Raw genomic sequence first — 17,705 nt, 5'->3', positions numbered from 1 at the left:
GTTAAATGTACCCAGTCAACCCAGTCAAGTGGATCAGTTACGGTTCATATCTAAAAATTTGGATCAATTTGACGTTATTTTGAAAAAACTATTTTGTGCACATATCATTTGGATCTTATAAAATAAGAAAATTTTGAAAAAAAACTGTTTTGGGAGCCCTTCCATTCCCTTGGAGAGATAAAAGAAGAAAACACCTCTCTGCAGTCTTAGTTGACGGACCTACCCCGTCGATTTTATATTGCAAGAGAAGGGTGAATAATCTTGTTGGACCGATGATTCCGGAAGCGATCGACCGGATCATGCCGGTTTTCTACTGGCTATCCAATCGAAATCTTACCAGTTAATTAGAGTCGACTTAGTTTTGACCATTTTTTATTGATGTAATTGTTTAACGTCTACTTGTATTTATTCGTTGCAACCTTATCCTAACCCTGTCCTATATAGCTGACTTGGACACATGGTCCAATCTACCATTTATTTTATATTATAAAAAATTACAAAAATAATTTATATAAAAGTTATTATTCTGTAAAAATAATAAATAAAAAATAATCTAAAAATTAACTAAATTAGATTAGAACCCAGTTCAGATCAGGTACAACCCATCCCTGCCAGGTCAAGTCGAATTCCCTACTCAGCGAAACCGTGCCCATCACTAATTATTATTAATCAAAGAATAATATGGGATAGTTTCTACACAATTTTCCCGTGAACACGGGTCTTCTAGGTCGGACAAAATTTAGCCGTTTATTAGTTTAGAGCTAATCTAAGAGAGACAAATGAGCCATGTTTAAGTTAAACTAGGGATCCAGCCAGTCGTCGCCTTGTTGCATTTGAGACGGAAACCTGGCTAAGCCTGTCAGCTTCAGTTGATACCAACCTCTCCTTCAAAGGCACATAATGTCGGTGCCATACGCCGGTGTAAACCTATAAAAAATAGCAGATGAGCGTCAGACATTGTGAATGCAGCGTTTCTCTCTCTACGTTTCAAAAGAAAAAAAAAATGCATCTAACGTTTTTATTTAGATGTTCAGCTACCCAAATTATGAATGATGTTCCTCATTTTCTGCAGTGGCATGGCACCTTTGTGCGAGAAAAAAGGAAAACATTTCCTAGTTGAATAGAACTGACCTGCTGCGGCCTGATGATCTTAGTATCAGGATCGTCAAGTGACTCGCGCCAGTGTGATAAATAACCAGCCATGCGGGGTATGGCAAACAAAACAGGGAAAAACTCGGTAGGGAACCCAATTGCCCTGCTCAAGCAGTTAACCAATCAGTGCATATAATTCTTCAACATGAGAGGCATTTAGTGACCATCTCCTGATACCCACCTATAGATTAAACCCGAGTAGAAATCAACGTTCGGATAGAGCTTCCTCTTAATAAAGTATTCATCAGATAGCGCAGCTTTCTCTAATGCAACTGCAACCTGAAAGGAACAAACTACCATGAGTTGTTAAAAAATGCCAACGTATCATGGATCAAAAATTCCATTTAAAAAAATATAGTTGCATTGCACTAAAGATCAACTGACAGACAACTTCATCATTTGGTGGATCCTTGAAAATATACTTGTACACCACTGCAAAAGGAAAAAAAACAAAGAAGAGAAATACCTCAATGAGAGGATCCCTGCCAACAATGGAGAAGACTTCCTCTGCCAATTTACGTATGACCTTGGCACGGGGATCATAGTTCTTATATACACGATGTCCAAACCCTGACATTTTTCTCTTCCTGTATTCACAAGCTGGTCAAACTTAACACTCGAAAAGTGCTTCTAAATTGCTCTACAAAGTATTTGAAGTATCAAAATAAGAAACAAGTTGGACGCCATGCCTGTTTTTAACACCTTCAATAAAATCCGGAATTTTATCAACAGTCCCAATCTCATTCAGCATTTTCAGTACAGCCTACAACCAAGAAATCCCAGTCAATCGATCTGAGTTATTAAACATATATCAAGACTGTTTGATACAGATACAACACTCAAACAACAATGCATGCAAGGTTTTCAAGTAAGAGTACATATATTCGGGAATACCTCATTTGCTCCACCGTGAAGAGGCCCATACAAAGCACCCACAGCTCCAGCAAGAGCAGTGTAAACATCCACGCCACTAAATTAAAATTTTTTATATTTCCACAATTCTGAGTTTGAAAAAATAAATAAAGTAAAACATTTTTCCTTACTGGTAAGCAAAGAAAAGAATAAATACCTGGAAGCAAGGTGTCTAGCCGCAGCCGTGGAACAATTCATTTCATGCTCTGCATGGAGTATAAAGAGGATGTCAATAGCCCGGGCCAATCGAGGGTTGGGCTTGTATGCCCTGTTGCCTCTGCAATTTGAAGAGAAAAAAATCAGTTTAATAGAATATCAATGTTTAGGAAGTCTCAGCATGTAAGGAAAAGGAAGTTGTTAATGCATATATTTGTACTTATCATGGCTGCAGCTTTGCATTACAGTGTGTGTCAATATAATGTTGAATGGAAGTTCAGTTTGAAATCAAATTATCATCCAGATGTTCTTGCTAGAGCTCTTTTAATTTGAACATGACTAGACTTCTATATCAGATAACTTGGCAATAAACCAATTTAATTTCATTTCTGGCTATCAAGTCACTTTGACATGATATCTGTGAAACAAGTAAAACTAATAATAACCTCCCTAAAGTCTCTTTTTCTTTTTCTATTTTGAGAATGGCCTGCCTAAAGATTCTAAAGATATCCAACCATATAAAAAATCCAAATAAATCTTTTTTAAAAATTAAATTAATGCCAAGATATCTGAACCTAAAAACTGCAAGCCAGATGTTACTGGTATATCAGCAGTCACGACATAGATTTTAAAAAATAAAAAATAAAAGAAGTCAAGACAAAAAGGACAACAACACAACACGAAAAGGCTAGCTTGTCAGTAAAGAAGCCTAAAGGAAAGGACTGTAATTACGTTTTAAACAAAACTGATGCTGTTGTATGGTGCAATGTACACAGACAAAACACTATCACCCTTCAAATGAAGGCAAGGATCTCATTGGTTCAAAACTTCATTTTCAAAACTTGAACAGCTGGGCTGCTGTATCAGCTGCTTCACTTTGGGTATCTGATACACTTATGACAATCTTAAGCATGGTTCTTCTTTTGTTCCCGATTTGTAGGACCAATCACCATAAATAGTCAGCTACAAAACCATATTTCAAGTTTCCACCTTTAAGGCTCCTCTAGGCATGTAAACCCTGCCTTCTGCTGTTAAGCTTGTTGGTGTACAACATCAAAAGAGTCTTTGGTTTTATTTTTTCTAGAATGCATTGATGGTTCTGTAATTTAGAAAAAATGTGTAGGGTATTAGTACAGATCCCAAGAATTCTTTCTCTGGTTTGTCATGATTGTGCTGCTTTGTCTTCCTTTGATTGCTTGTTCTATACATGCTGATGGGTTAGATTTGCACTTAGGAAAAAATGAGCTAGATTAAAAGGTTTTGGTTGGGTGATGTTGAGGATTCCGTTAGATAAGATGATCGCAGGGTTGGGCACACATAAAAGTCCAGCCCACTTGCGCACAAGCTCAAAGGCAAAAAGGGGCATAGTACATGCCCATAGTAACAACAGGCACACTTTACAGCTGCCTTAGGCCACTCAAAGTGCAAGCTCCAGGCCTGTACAAAAGTGCACAGTGATGACACCCTGAGAATGAAAAAATACTTCAACTCTACAACATTAAAACCAGAGTGAGGGATTTAACATTACAGTCCTTTTGAACCTTATCAGCATTGCAACTTTCTTCCAATAACAACATGAGAAAGAAAGAGAAAACATCATTATTAACTCAAATGAACTCAGGCAAAAGAAAGGGATGTAATGCATTAGCTAAAAGCATGAAATGAAGCTTTACAGTAACAAAGCTGTAAACTGTTTTTTTAAATGGTGAAAAAATTATTGAGAAAACACAGATTATGAACAAAAAGGAATTGACAATAACCACAACAAGATTTTGGAGCAAGGACCCCTCTTAGGCAGCTTATTAGCCAATTCACATGCGATCTAAGAACATGCAACCAAGAATCTGACAACAATCACATAAATCTAAAATCTGATCACCGGTAGTTCTTACAGTGAATCCAACATATACAAGAAGTTTTCGGAGTATGAAAGATTGCTAGAAGGAAGAACTGGAGGCCTTCCAGCCATTCTCAAATAAGCTGCTGCAGCAATTGTAGGTGCCTGTACATATCAAACATAAAACCTGTCAGAATGCTAGTCTGTTTAAAAGCATGGTAAACAAAACATATAAAACATGAGCTTTCAGTTTTTATAGTAGATAGTACATCATTTCTATTGGTTAAAGAACAGTTATGGAAGAGTCTTACATGACTTTTTTTTTTTTTTTTTTTTTTTTTGGAAAAGATTTTTTTTTTTGTTCACATCAAAAAGTCTCAAAGAGCAACAATTCACATGGCGGAGTCTTACAAGAGTCTCACAGAAAGAAGTCTCATAAAAGAGTTTTAGTTAAAAGGTGTTTTAGTTATGTTAGTCTTATATTCTTGTTCAAGTATTTAATTACTCTAGGACTTATCTTTAAGTGTTTGACTGTGAATGTAACTAGGACATGGGTAGTTTAATTGTAATCCAATTCTATTTGTTTCCTCTATTATAAATAAAGGTTCATTGTTCTCAAGTATAATCAAGCCAATTAATTATTTCTCTTTTTCATAAATTCAACAATTTTCAAATAATGAACCTAGTTCAGAATTGTGAAAGAGCATACTACTGAAGAAAAAAAAACGTTGAGAAAATAAGATATACCTTTCCAAGAATACGAGCAATTTGCTTGTCTCTTACTTGTTTTGACTGATAAATATCTTGGCCCTAAGGAGTTCAAGAACAATAAATCAATAAATGCTAAACCAAAATTATCAATAAAAAAGATTCAGGAACAAACTTTGACAAAATGACATATCAAAAGCTTTAAATTATGACAAAGACAGGTCTAAAAGACTTTTATCTTGGACTTAATTCTCCATTCACAGATAGAAACCTTTCTAGCTTAATGAGTCAACCAATACAAACTATAAGTTGCTCCAAACAGAACCAACAAAATATTCCAGTTCAATAGATGATATAAGGTAATGTTTTAAATGGGGAAAGACATTAGTTGCAGCAGATGAGATGAAATTATGCCATACGTGTAATACATCTGTTTAAAGAACAGGAGATGGAAAACAAAAACTGTCTAATTTGGTATTATTTGGTAGCCTTGTTCCCCAAATTACAGCTACACTTCCAACAATGTCACTTTTATTTGGTAGCCATGTTCACTCAAACATTAAGATCACTGACTATAATTAATTACAGTTTACCAGGACTGCTTCAGAAGTAAATGCCAAGCAAACATCATTTTTCTGGGAATTTCATTTATGGGAAAATTGAGGGTTTAAAGTACTCACTCTGAGAGCAGGGTTTGCATCTGGGTGAAATACTGAAAGAGCACCCATTGCACTAACCAGCACACCCATTGGGTGTGCATCATGAGGCATTGCCTGTATAATGTCCTATCAAAGGGGACAATACAATGAAACTGCAGTTAGATAAAGTAAAGCAATAATAATCAATATTAAAAAAGGCTTAAAATATACTAACTCGATAAGGAGAAAAAATATTAGGATAAACTCTCAAATTTCTTAAGTGAAAGATTAAGAGCATACCAAAATCCCCTGAGGAACTGCTGAATGTTGAGAAACTGCAAATTCCCAGTCAGCTAATTGAGTCTGAGAAGGCAAATTTCCATACACTGCATGAGGAGCAAGTTAGACAGCAGCATAGAAACAAGACAAATCTTCAATATGAGTTGACAGTATATCTGATAATTCAAACTTGACTCACTCAAAATGTAAGCCACTTCGAGAAATGAACTGCTCTCAGCCAACTCTTCTATTGGATATCCTCGGTATCTAAGAATCCCTGCATCACCATCTATGTAACAAATTGATGATCTAACAGGAGCAGTATTAAGATACCCCGGATCATAGAGTTTAATTCCTTTGTCAAATTTTCCTTTAGCTATCTGTAAACACAAACTTGACTGTCAATACAACTTCTCTAAAGAAAGAGGAAAAGTTCAAACAAATAAAAAATAAGAGCAGAAAATATTTTCTTCGAATGAAAGGTAATTTTGTACACTATGCTAAGAAAGAATGTATAGATAAGCAGCAGATAAATTACTCATAATCAAATCGAACTTTTCCTATAAAAAAAGGCTGATTTGCTTTGAGTAAAGCACAATTTTATCACTACAGAAGAACAAGAAGCTTATAAAGGATCGTAAAGGTAGGAGAAGAAGAGAACAGAGAGACAGTGGAAAATAAACTTTAAGATGCTCATACAAGTTCTCTATATATGTCCTTCTTCATGGACAACTTTACGACTTATTAAACACCAAATAAATACGAGCAACTACGTGAGAACCAGAGAACAAGAAACAGGAAAAACTACAATCACCAGTCACCGCACCTTACATGCATAAACAACCGAAAAATCATGTCTTAGTTACAAAAAAAAAAAAAAAAAAAAAGTCGTGAAATTTAATGAAGGCAAATCAACTCCCGTTCGGCACACAATCGATAACTCGATGGCATATCTTCGTAAACACCGATAGTCATTAAGTAGCTAATGAGCACTAAACTAGACACGTGAAGATGTAACTAATTATAATTGAGGTAGCAACAGCCAGTGTTTCCTCTTCACACCATCGCTGACCACAAAATTACTAAAACGGTAAGGTTTTTTTCTTCTACATAAAAGCGCAGAGAGAACAAATTGATATTCATCATCAATACCTTCTTAAAATCGGTAGACTTCACGGTTCCTTCATCCGAGACCTGAATTTCGTACTTCTTCCCGGTTCTCTCATCGATCACCGACAACCGGCCTCTCAGATTTTCCGGCGGAGGGACGAAGCCTCCGTCTTGCGCAGAAACATACGAAGTCTCCAGAATCGTCGACGAACCATCACACACAGCTCCTAGATGTGCAGAAAGAATAGCTAATCTTCTACGAGCCACCACCGACGACGAATTGGAATTTTCCATCTTCCGCAAGATTCCGGCGAAACGAAACGAGAAGAAGCGTCCCGGAGACAGAAACTACAGGTCTTCTTCGTTGACGGAGAGGAGTATTTCTCGACTGAGAACAGGATCCGGAAATAGGAGGCGCGAGATGTTGAACCAGTAAAATGCAGAAACAGGTTTCTGGCAGTGGGCCCCAAGGTAACGCTGACGTGACTCTTAGGGGGAACGTCTTGGGAAACTCAAGCGGCATCGAGATGATCTTCTATTGCAATGCGTGTTGGAGCACGCTCCCGATGCACGATCATTTGGGACTCACGCGTCTCAGCGACTACTTTTGTATTCTACTTCCACGTGTAAGTAGTATTGTCTTCACTCAAGAACCAATGTGGTTTAACCGATTTGATCCAACTTTAACAAAATTAAGTTAAACAATCACCTATATACTATTATTTTAGCTAATAAATATAATTAATTACGATGCCTAAAACATGATATAAATAGCTCGTACCTTTAAAACACGTGAGTTTATGTCTTGGTTCAATTTCAAGAACACATAGAACTAAAAAGTGACGTTTCACTTATGTGGGCCCATTTCAAAGAACTCGGATGCATGGGTATAGAAAAGTTATTAGTTGTAAAATATTTATTTCTTACTATAAATTGCGATTTCAGGCTAGATGTAATAAATAAAAATTAATGATGATTATACAGGTAATTTTGTAGATATTATAAAATGTAATTATTTATGATTTAATATTTTAAAATATATTTCGAATTAATCATTCTTAAATCTTTTGACATGTTTCACTGTAAGAGAAATCGGTATCAAACCCATGAGTTCGACCCGCTGACCCGCTGAACTTTAGTCGCCTAAGGAAACGAGTGGGGGGTTGTAAGTTACAAGATCACCCTCACAATTTTATTCCGGCCACGATGAAACGCCCGTGAGGAGGCCCCACGAGATTATGTTAGACGAGTCGGCCTCGTCGCACGCGTTTTCTTGAGCTTCATCCAGTCGATAAAAAGGGCCGACCTCTGAAAGGGCGCCCATTCTTCAGCAGAGGTCATCTTCTCGTTCTTCAACCAAGCGTCGCGTCGTATGTGCCTGTTCTCCTCTGTCTGGCTTTCTTCTTCGTTATTTTTTCGTCTTTAGGTTTAGTTCATGTTTCTCTTTAGATTTTCTTTGAATTGTTGCATCGCTCATCGCAACCTCAGTCACACGCATGATTCTTGTTTTGGGTTCACCAGTGAGGCTAGGGTTTCGTTTTCTTGGTTTGATTGACTGCTTCTGACGTGGTTCGAATTCTTTAAAGTGTTCGAGGAATAGTCTGGTGCAGCGCTTCTATTTCAGTTTATTTTTTCAGACTGCTGCCAATGTTGATTATTCTTTTGACTGCTCGCTGTCGAATTAGGCTGTCTATTATGATATTTGATTAGTGACAGTTAATGACATCTTTGAGAAATTCAGGCTGCAATTTTAGCGATTGAATTGTCATTCGCAGAGAAGAATAACGAGTGAATTTCGTGTAACTGAATCAACGTAGATTTTTTCTTAAATAAGAAATTCATGTTTGATTTCTTAAAACCTACACAAAACTGGCGTCTTAAGTATGACCTTCTTGTTAGTGATGATTACGTTGCCTCCGTTGCCTCAGTAGTTAATCAATTGGAAAATTTTATTTCATTAGATGCTGATAATGGTGTCTTGTTTAGGGCTGTCTATAGTGAAGAATAACCTTAGCAACTTGTGTATGGGAGGACACGCTAATATAGTTTTGTTGATATTGCATGGTGGGGGTTTAGCAAGTGAAAGACATCGTGTCGAAGTATTTCTGAAACCCTATGGCTTTATTGAGACCCACTTAAAAGAGATTTTTTTTATGTCCTTGTTAGTGATTGAAAGTTGTTTGTTCCTTGGTAATTATTAGATTCTGAGATGAAAAAGATTGAATGTCTTTTTTTGTTTTTTCATGCTCATTTTAAAAATAGTAGCAAATTTCTAATACCATTCTCATAAGAAGAAACCATAGTGCATGGGTGTACACATTTTAGACTCACAATTGATTTTTGCTGTTGGCAGATCTCTGAACAGAAGAGCAAGAACTGAATTATGGGAAAGAGAAAGTCTAGGGCAAAGCCACCTCCAAAGAAGCGAATGGACAAACTTGACACAGTCTTTTGCTGCCCATTTTGCAATCATGGAAGCAGTGTTGAGTGCAGAATGTAAGAATTTATTCAAAGTCTAATATAGCTTGAGCTGCTGAACAGTGTTACTTTTTTAGGTTATGTTATTGAGTTATTAACAAGGTGCCATTTCTTTCAGTGATATGAAGAATCTGATTGGGGAGGCTGCATGCAGGATTTGTCAAGAAAGTTTCTGCACAACCATCACAGGCATGTTCACACATCGAGATCATGAACTGCTCCCATTATTATAATATCTTAAAAATACAACTTAAATTGCCAGTCCAATATTTCTTTTGCTTGTAAAGTTGGAAATTCTCTCTTCAGTCTGGTAGTTCAAATTTGATCAAGGGCTCGTCGGTGTCTTTCAGTGAAACTCAATGATTTCAACTGTCAATTTATATCGATGGAGTTGATTCATTTTTGGGTTTATGTAAATGATTTCCAACTTTATTAGGTGAGCTAACCTTTACTTTTATCCCTTTTTTTTCCAGCTTTATCGGAACCCATCGACGTGTACAGTGAGTGGATAGATGAATGTGAACGTGTCAACAACCTTGAGGACGATGGCGCCTAAGGCCTCTGCAAGTATGGGCTTTGTTGCATCGGCGTGGAAAAGCCGAAGCTCGTTGTTGACGTGTTCTCCAGTGACCTGATACACAATATATGTGGAATGCTTTGTTCGAAGATGGTTCGTGTAATATTTCGTTTGGTGTTGTAATACAAACTAATTTAGTGGAGGTCCCTCGTATATTGTAATGTGATGAGTGCATGGAGTGGGGAGCCTGATTCTTTTGTTGTGTACTTGGATACCCCAGTCCTATTTTGGGACACGTTTTCTCCGGAAAACCAGTCAAGACAAGATTAGGAGTGGTCACTGCCTTTCATTTGCGACATCAAGTGACTTGATGATAAATCGGTACACCGTGGTGATAAAGGATATGGAAAGAGTCGGTGAACTGTGAGGCAACTTTTTCTTGTCTAATTGGATCGAAAACGGGTAAACTGTTGTAATCTCCCTGTAACAGGTTAAAAGAGGTACGAGCTTTGGTGGATGAAAGTAGAATCCAAAACGTTTACCCGTGATCTCTTGGAGTGTTTTTTTTTTTTTTTTTTTGGAGTTTTTTCTTGCTGACATCGAACCTGCAAATGCATGCGATTGACTTTCAAAACTTCAAGGCTTTTAGAGTGGTGGGTTACTGTCACGGGGCACTGGAAATGCCTGATGCTTGAAAATTAATAAATCCATTTATTCAAATTTTGCTTCTTCGGATTATCGTGCTCACACTGCCGACCTACTAATGAACAAGAGAAACTTTTAACCTCTACCCCTGAGACGAATACGATACCACTCGTTCAAGAACTACGAAAGTTTTACATACTAGATTCTCCGAGCCATCGCAGTGGCAGGCATTAACGCGAAAAGGGAACCAGCGGAACCTTCACTTCGAAGCTGCGAGGATGACAAGGATTTGAAAAGGCTTATAAGGGAAACAAAAGAAGCTTATTGCTCAATCAAAGGATTCCTCTTTTGTCCGTATCATTCTTTTCTTTTCAGACAAATGGTCAACAAAGTGAAGCAGTTGAATGATTTGCCCCTAGTATGTTTAAAAGTCGCCAATCTACTCTACTGGAACAAATTTCAAATGTGGTCCATCGTGGCTGATGAGGCGGCTAGATATTCGGTTCCATCAAATCGAGACTTGAGAGTGATCATATATAAGCGTATCAAACATAAATAAAAAGTAGAAGGTGATTAGCTAAGATAATCTACATTTATCAATTCAGGGCTCCAAGCTACTGTGCAGTGAATTCCAATTTTGGGTTCCCCATGGAAGCTTAGGAAAGACGTTTTTGTCAAATTTCAACACGAAATCTATTCTTTGATTCTTTGCCCGAAACGCAGAAGAAAAAGATGTCCGGAGACGAGATAAAAGGGCAGCATCGAAGTCAAAAGGTCGGAAAAATCAGAAAGAGACTGAAATTGAGTTGAAGCATAGGGCAGGCAACGGTGGTATTTGTGCAGAGGGGGGAACTACAGACAACTCCAAATCCATCTCAGAAAACGCGTTTTTTCATTATTCTTACAGTCAAAAGCTCTCTAGTCTGAGGCCTCCACAAATGAAATTCGACGTGCCGTCTCAGAAATGAAATTTTCGCCATTTCTCTTTTCCCCGTCTCATCTTTTTTCTCCATCGCTAGATGGAAAACGAGAACCCAACGAAGAGCTCAGCTGTTCTCGCTGCCCTCTCCAACTCGATTCAAGCACTAGGTAGGGGCTTCGATGTTACCTCTGATATTCGTCTTCTCTACTGCAAAGGAGCATCTGGGTCTCGTCTGGTTCATTTTAACGAGGAAGATAAGAGAGATCTTGTAATCTCTGATGGGCTCGTTCTCCCTGGTGTTTCCGTCGATGTCGAATGCTTCTGTGACAAGCCCAGGAGAGAGACCACTCATGTGTCTAGTTTTCATGAGGTACTTGATGATGATTGCTTCCCTCAGCATAGCTAATACTAAATCCTCTTTTTTCCTCTTGTTTCTGGTTTTGGATGTCTCTGGTAGGCTGATTTTGTGAATTGGCATTTTGTCGTTAGTCTGTTTTCTGTGGTCATTTGGAGCATTCGGTAGGTCAAACTGGTATTTGATTCATATTTTAGGTTTTCATTGTAGTGAATGCTAATGCTTTTTGTGTCAGTTGACGGGTTTGGGTTTGTATGAGGCAGTTGATTCGTACATACTGTCGAGGCATTTTTACACTGTCGCTTGGCAGTTGATTTCTTAGTCAGATAAGGTGTGCATTTTCATAGGATGGTATTTGTGTGGTATCTATTTGATTGGTGGTTTTCTTAAAAGTCCATGGCGGTTTAATTATGAAACGAGCCCATTTGGTCTCGAATTGGTACTTTTTTCATATATTTCATTCCTCATTTTTCACGTTTGGGGGAAATGAACTATTCTGGCTTAATTTTGGATGCTGACATGCTGTAATTAACAAAGGGCCCTTGTATGATGCGGTAGCCTCATATGATTTATTGCAAATTATATTTGTCTTTTATTTTTTCTTGAAACTTTTGCTCTTATATTTTGAATCTGTATATTTTAGTTATTTTCTTTATTACTTTAGTATCTCATTGTCCCCTTATTTATTTCTTCATATTAGGAGATAAAACTCTCTCGGGGGTCTCTAATTTGGCTGTTACATAACCTCATTCAGTTGGAATAATGATACTCAATTTGCAGCGTTCTTGGTATTCATGCAGATTCTAATTTGTTTATATAGTTCTAAGTGTCAAGGAACTCATGACATTTCATGTATGAGACGTGTGCTGTTAGCTTCATATATTCCTGCAGAAGCTGGAAAGTGATAATCAGTTTAGGAGAAAATTGTAGGTTCTTGAATTGACATCTTTTTACTTTATTCATCTGGAATGTTGGTTTCGATGAAAAAGATAAATGCACTGCTTGTAAAAAACATAAAAAATGAATCAGAATTTTGTATAACAAAATGCCTAATATAGTTTAGATGTTATTCTTAATACATCCAGATGGCAGAGTACTTCAACAAGAAAACTGGTATAGCTGGAAGCATTCCTCTTGGAAGCTTCAATTCAATGTTCAACTTCACTGGTTCTTGGCAAGTTGATGCTGCAACCACAAAATCCTTAGTCATGGATGGATACTTCATCCCGATATGTGGTGTTCAGCTGGCTAAGTCATCTATGGCTTTGCGTGAATACGTCAAAAGGGTAGTCCCACAGACATGGGAACCATCAGCCTTGGCAAGGTATCTATTTGAATTCATTTTTTCCATTATTCACATATTTTTAGTTTAAAATGTCTGTTTTTTTCCAGCTTCATTGAAAGTTATGGTACCCATATCATTACCTCCATTACTATTGGTGGGAGAGATGTTATTTATATGAAGCAGCATCAGTCATCCCCTTTGTCTCCCGTGGACATGCAAACTTATGTGAAAGATATCGGTGATCAGAGGTTCTTAGAATCGGAAAACCAAGCTACTGGTGTTCCTATCAAATACAAGGACAAGGCAAGTTTTTGAACTTCTCTGTTTGTATACTATCTTATTTCATTAATATGGAAAGATTATTTAGCTGAGATAATTGCTTGGTGGTTTTCTCATATATCTAATTTTGCAGGTAATGGATCCATCTCTGTTTAATAATCGAGAAATACACCCTCAATTTTCTGGTGTGGCATATCTTACTGGGAAAGAGGTGGGTATTGGTCAATCTTAGTTCTGCTCTTTGCGTGGCTTGAGTGGTTACACTAGATGAAGGTAAAAGCGAATTTGATAGCGTAGTGCTGATTCCAGGGGTTTGAATTTACAGTGAGAGTTGAATTTGATAACTTAGAATACTGATTTCGAGGCTTTGAACTTTCCATCAGTGAGAGTCTTTGTCATACCTCAGTGCACTGAAAAGCGATCAGATTCTAACTTGCCTTCTGTTATTTCCTCTTATTTGCATATTATATCATTACCACCTCTATTGAAGTTCACCATTTAGTTTGAATTTATGGTTTTCTCATCTCCTGCAAATGATAGTCAGAGAATAGTTCCCTTTTGTAGGATGTGACTGTTATCTTCAGGAGAAGGGGTGGTGACGACCTCATTCAAAGTCATGCCATGTGGGCCACCACAGTAGACTCAGCACCAGATGTCATCAACATGACTTTCTCTCCCATCATCTCTCTTTTGGAGGGTTTGCCTGGAATTAAACATCTGGCACGTGCAATTGAGTTATACTTAGAGTGTAAGAATTGATATTATGGTTGTAATTTTCTCTTGAATTTTTCATGAAATTATTAGTTCATGACTCCAAATTAAAGGGTTTGTTACTTTCATTCTACTAAAATATCACACAAATACCTATAGTCTCCTTGATTACCTTAATATCCTTGCCATTAGATTCTATCAGTTACTTCTAACAGTAGTAGGGAAAAGAGCAAAATACTATAATAAAAGTACCATTACTATTTGTGGGCCTGTGTTTCATTCCTTCCTTGTAAGCTTACTCAACTGATGTAGGCATCATGTAGATAGCTGCATTACAATGATTTTCACTGTTCTAGGACAAGGTTGCTTGGTGGTTTCATATATTTTATGCTGATCCACACAGAGCAAGTGATGCAAAGGCCCAAAAGTTATGATACTCACTTTCCAAGTGTTACTTAAATCATATTCATGTAAAGCTAGAGTTAAGTCACAGAATCTAGTAGTAGGAGTATATAGATGTTTTTGGTGATATCATAGCTCTACATAGGTATTTTAACTTCAAACCAAGTGCATGTAGCTATTTATGTGACATTCTAAGGGTCTGTAGGCAATCAACCATATTTAAAATCTTTCATATACTTGTAATAGTTGATTAAAGAGAGCAACTTATGCAAGAATACCTTCTTCTCTTCAGGACGCTATGTAGTCATATTAGCAAATATAGCTCCTTATTCCTGTGGTACTTAGTGCAACGGATCTCAACATTCTTTTGGTTTCTCAAGTTGTCATTTTGGAGGAACCAAGACTCATGCTATTCATTATCATTTTCCAAAAATCTTTTATTTGTATGTTTATTTATCACTTTCATTTTCAGGTCTCACATTAATTTTAAAAGTTGATTGTAGATTCCAATCATCACTAAATCAGACAACAGGGCCTGGAATCCCCATCTTTTATCTGTTTCTTACTCTTTTCATTATCAAATATCTGGCTTTGATGAAGTAGCTATCTTCATATCCTAACATTCTTTTTTCTTTTTGCAGTCAAGCCACCAATAGAGGAGCTACAGTATTTCTTGGATTTTCAAATTTCTTGTGTCTGGGCACCTGCACAGAGTAATCTTCCAGGACATCAGAGAAAGGAGCCTGTGTGTCCATCTCTTCAATTTAGCTTGATGGGTCCTAAGCTTTATGTCAGCTCTGAGCAGGTGTTTTTCTGAATTGAAAGAAAATCATCCAATTTTAATGCTTGAATAGAGTCAGAATCTATATTGATTTTTTGGGCATAGGTTAGATCATTTGACAGATAAAAGGCCCACCAATGGCTAATGGCACTTGCTGCTATGTAGCAGGGGCAGCTGTGGTGTAAGGTGCCCTTGCACCTATTGCTCCAAGTTGAAGAGCATCCTTTTCTCCCATATGAGATAGTTTTTTCTATCAAAAGATGGCAGTTGACAAACCTCTTCAGTTGCTGTTGAAGTGCCAATTTTCCAAAATATGAGACCATGTTTAGAATAGTTACACATGGATTTAGGATTAGAAAAATCTTCTGTTTATTACTCAGAAGAGACCTAACTTCATCAAGTCATTTTAGGATAAACTTGGATCCAACAAGTACAGTATAGGAGCAGGTACTTGTATACCTGAGCCTCCATCCAAAATTATTCACGTGTCAGAGTTATAAAGAGGGCCATAGGTAGGGAGAGTGTAAAAAATAGTCCCAACATGGATTCAGGATAAGAAAAATTCTATGCTTATTACTTGGTAAGAGATTTCTTAACTTCAGCTATTCTTTTGAGGATGGACCCCAACCCTACTTTAACACTACCAAAAAGTCGGAATAGTCACACTGCTGATGGTTAGTGCGTGAAAGCTATCTTGACTGGTTCCCTGCTGGCTTTCCCATTTTGAGCAAGTCCCATGTGTTTGCAATATCTGTTAAGCTAGACATAACTCTGTTTCTTAGCATATATTTAGACTTCTAATTTGAAGAGAGTTCTCATTGGAACTCAAACCTGAACTCTAATGACTTGTTACTTGAATCTTATTTCCCATACAAATAGACAAACAACACAAACTCCTGAACAGAAAGATTTCTGTCAGGTTGCTAATTCACTGCAGGATCTTTAATTTCCTTCTAGGTGAATGAGTATTGACCCCTTGTGAGATGGTGAATAGAAGAGTAGGGTAGTTTCCTTTACATAGCTGCGGATTTAAACATGATAGGTAAACAGTAATTAGCTTCGGATTTACACGAAGACAAATCTGAGCTCCTGTGAGATTCAAACCTAAACCAAGAGCCCTTTCCATGTTGCCATTGAGCCAGAGGCCTGATCAACAGGCATAGTGATATCAGTGATGAAGACATATCTTACAGTCAGTCATTTCAATAATAAAAAAAAATAAGTTATTTTAGTTGGAAGGCTGTCTAATTCTGTTTAGGCGAAGGGCCTATGTTAGTTGTGGATTCTGATTCCAGTTCTGAAATGGATGCAGATATCAGTTGGTCGTAAACCTGTTACAGGTCTTAGGCTTTGCCTAGAGGGAAGCAAGCAAAATCGACTTGCTGTGCAGTTGCAGCACTTAGCATCTCTTCCAAAGATTCTTCATCCCCACTGGGATACTCATATTGCAATTGGTCCGCCAAAGTGGCAAGGACCTGAGGAACAAGACAGCCGGTGGTTTGAGCCCATAAAGTGGAAAAATTTCTCGCATGTGAGTACAGCACCAGTCGAGAAGACCGAGGCTTATATAGGGGACCTCTCTGGTGTGCATATTGTAACTGGTGCCCAGTTGGGTGTCTGGGAATTTGGTGCCAAAAGCGTTCTACATCTTAAACTTCTCTTCTCAAAGGTTCCCGGATGTACTATAAGGAGATCGGTATGGGATCATAACCCTTCCAATAGTTCACAAATACCAAAACCAGATGGTGCATCTTCATCTTCATCCTCAACTGAAAAGGGGGCTGTAGATGACAAAAAGGTTGATAATTTGAGTCAACTGGGTAAGCTAATGAAGATTGTGGACTTAACTGAGATGTCCAAGGGGCCACAAGATATACCCGGGCACTGGTTGGTCACTGGGGCAAAGCTTGGGGTTGAAAAGGGGAAGATTGTTCTGCGTGTCAAGTATTCTATACTGAACTATTGAGACTAATGTAGTAATTTTTGTTTGCTTTTTCATTTCTTGACACTACTGTCAAGCATTCTTTGCACAATTAACTGTGTTCTTTTGTTCTTCTGTATATTCTTCCTGAACTCTGGTTATTAAAAAGTCAAGAGGATCCCGCTCGTGGCTTTGATTGTTTTTTGCAAGTTTGCAGTTAGTAGACCGATGATTATTTATTTTTTATTTTTTAAATGGGAGACCGATAGTTTGGAGGCGTTCTTTCATTCAGTCCTAGTGAAAAGCTCAAATACGGAGAAAGTCGACCTTGTGTATCTACAGCACATCGACAAACCTGACGAACGAGATTTTTCTATTTTCATGACATCGGTATCGTGAGATTCAGAGCATCATCGTCTTGATGGGGCTTAGGGCCCAAACCGCTCAGACAAATGCTCCCAAACCAGAAAAGAAAAGTCTGCATTTGACAGATTTAAAAAAACCTTTTCAAACCGCCCCATTTCTGGGCGGCGTCAGTCTCATAGTGAGGCAACGTCTCTTTTTTCACAGTTGCAGGATCTACGAAGGAATTCGTTTAAGTCTCTGTCTAATCTTTG

At 37.6% G+C, this 17,705-nt stretch overlaps 3 protein-coding genes across 4 annotated transcripts; 2 read left to right on the top strand and 1 right to left on the bottom strand.

The window, feature by feature from the left end:
* Positions 1-616: 616 nt before the first annotated feature.
* On the bottom strand, positions 617-7,219 carry LOC137940501 (citrate synthase, glyoxysomal-like). The gene is made up of 13 exons (XM_068785641.1): positions 6,835-7,219; positions 5,882-6,062; positions 5,704-5,789; positions 5,446-5,550; positions 4,805-4,867; positions 4,113-4,222; positions 2,222-2,341; positions 2,047-2,122; positions 1,842-1,915; positions 1,619-1,739; positions 1,334-1,431; positions 1,132-1,255; positions 617-927 (listed from the first exon to the last, which is right to left on the bottom strand). Exons 1-13 carry the CDS (start codon positions 7,084-7,086, stop codon positions 796-798), a joined length of 1,542 nt encoding a protein of 513 aa, XP_068641742.1. The 5' UTR covers positions 7,087-7,219; the 3' UTR covers positions 617-795.
* Positions 7,220-8,076: 857 nt separating this feature from the next.
* On the top strand, positions 8,077-10,143 carry LOC137941170 (transcription elongation factor 1 homolog). Its single transcript, XM_068786504.1, has 4 exons — positions 8,077-8,162; positions 9,146-9,288; positions 9,389-9,459; positions 9,744-10,143. The coding sequence occupies exons 2-4, from the start codon at positions 9,176-9,178 to the stop codon at positions 9,824-9,826; spliced, it is 267 nt and encodes an 88-aa protein (XP_068642605.1). The 5' UTR covers positions 8,077-8,162; positions 9,146-9,175; the 3' UTR covers positions 9,827-10,143.
* A 961-nt stretch (positions 10,144-11,104) lies between these two features.
* On the top strand, positions 11,105-17,165 carry LOC137940276 (MACPF domain-containing protein CAD1-like). Of its 2 annotated transcripts, none has more exons than XM_068785273.1 (7): positions 11,105-11,724; positions 12,795-13,033; positions 13,102-13,297; positions 13,407-13,484; positions 13,838-14,021; positions 15,028-15,191; positions 16,480-17,165. In XM_068785273.1, the coding sequence occupies exons 1-7, from the start codon at positions 11,452-11,454 to the stop codon at positions 17,131-17,133; spliced, it is 1,788 nt and encodes a 595-aa protein (XP_068641374.1). In that variant the 5' UTR covers positions 11,105-11,451; the 3' UTR covers positions 17,134-17,165. The 2 variants fall into 2 exon arrangements, with proteins under 2 accessions (XP_068641374.1, XP_068641460.1); XM_068785359.1 differs by lacking the exon at positions 11,105-11,724 and adding an exon at positions 12,549-12,635.
* Positions 17,166-17,705: the final 540 nt, after the last annotated feature.

Source organism: Aristolochia californica, unplaced genomic scaffold (genome assembly GCF_029961685.1).
Source record: "Aristolochia californica isolate CCGP_79_NKW_82.1479 unplaced genomic scaffold, dmAriCali1.0.hap1 SCAF_1, whole genome shotgun sequence".
NCBI lineage: Eukaryota > Viridiplantae > Streptophyta > Magnoliopsida > Piperales > Aristolochiaceae > Aristolochia > Aristolochia californica.
This window is presented reverse-complemented; position numbering and strand designations above follow the sequence as displayed.

Coding starts and splice junctions, on each gene's coding strand:
- LOC137940501 (XM_068785641.1), bottom strand. CDS start 7,086: ATGGAAAATTCCAATTCGTCGTCGGTGGTGGCTCGTAGAAGATTAGCT. Junction 5,551..5,703: donor CAGTTCCTCAGGGGATTTTG/GTATGCTCTTAA, acceptor CCCCTTTGATAG/GACATTATACAGGCAATGCC. Junction 1,916..2,046: donor TTCACGGTGGAGCAAATGAG/GTATTCCCGAAT, acceptor TCTTGGTTGTAG/GCTGTACTGAAAATGCTGAA.
- LOC137940276 (XM_068785273.1), top strand. CDS start 11,452: ATGGAAAACGAGAACCCAACGAAGAGCTCAGCTGTTCTCGCTGCCCTC. Junction 13,034..13,101: donor GAACCATCAGCCTTGGCAAG/GTATCTATTTGA, acceptor GTTTTTTTCCAG/CTTCATTGAAAGTTATGGTA. Junction 13,485..13,837: donor CATATCTTACTGGGAAAGAG/GTGGGTATTGGT, acceptor TCCCTTTTGTAG/GATGTGACTGTTATCTTCAG.
- LOC137941170 (XM_068786504.1), top strand. CDS start 9,176: ATGGGAAAGAGAAAGTCTAGGGCAAAGCCACCTCCAAAGAAGCGAATG. Junction 9,289..9,388: donor AGCAGTGTTGAGTGCAGAAT/GTAAGAATTTAT, acceptor CATTTCTTTCAG/TGATATGAAGAATCTGATTG. Junction 9,460..9,743: donor TTTCTGCACAACCATCACAG/GCATGTTCACAC, acceptor TTTTTTTTCCAG/CTTTATCGGAACCCATCGAC.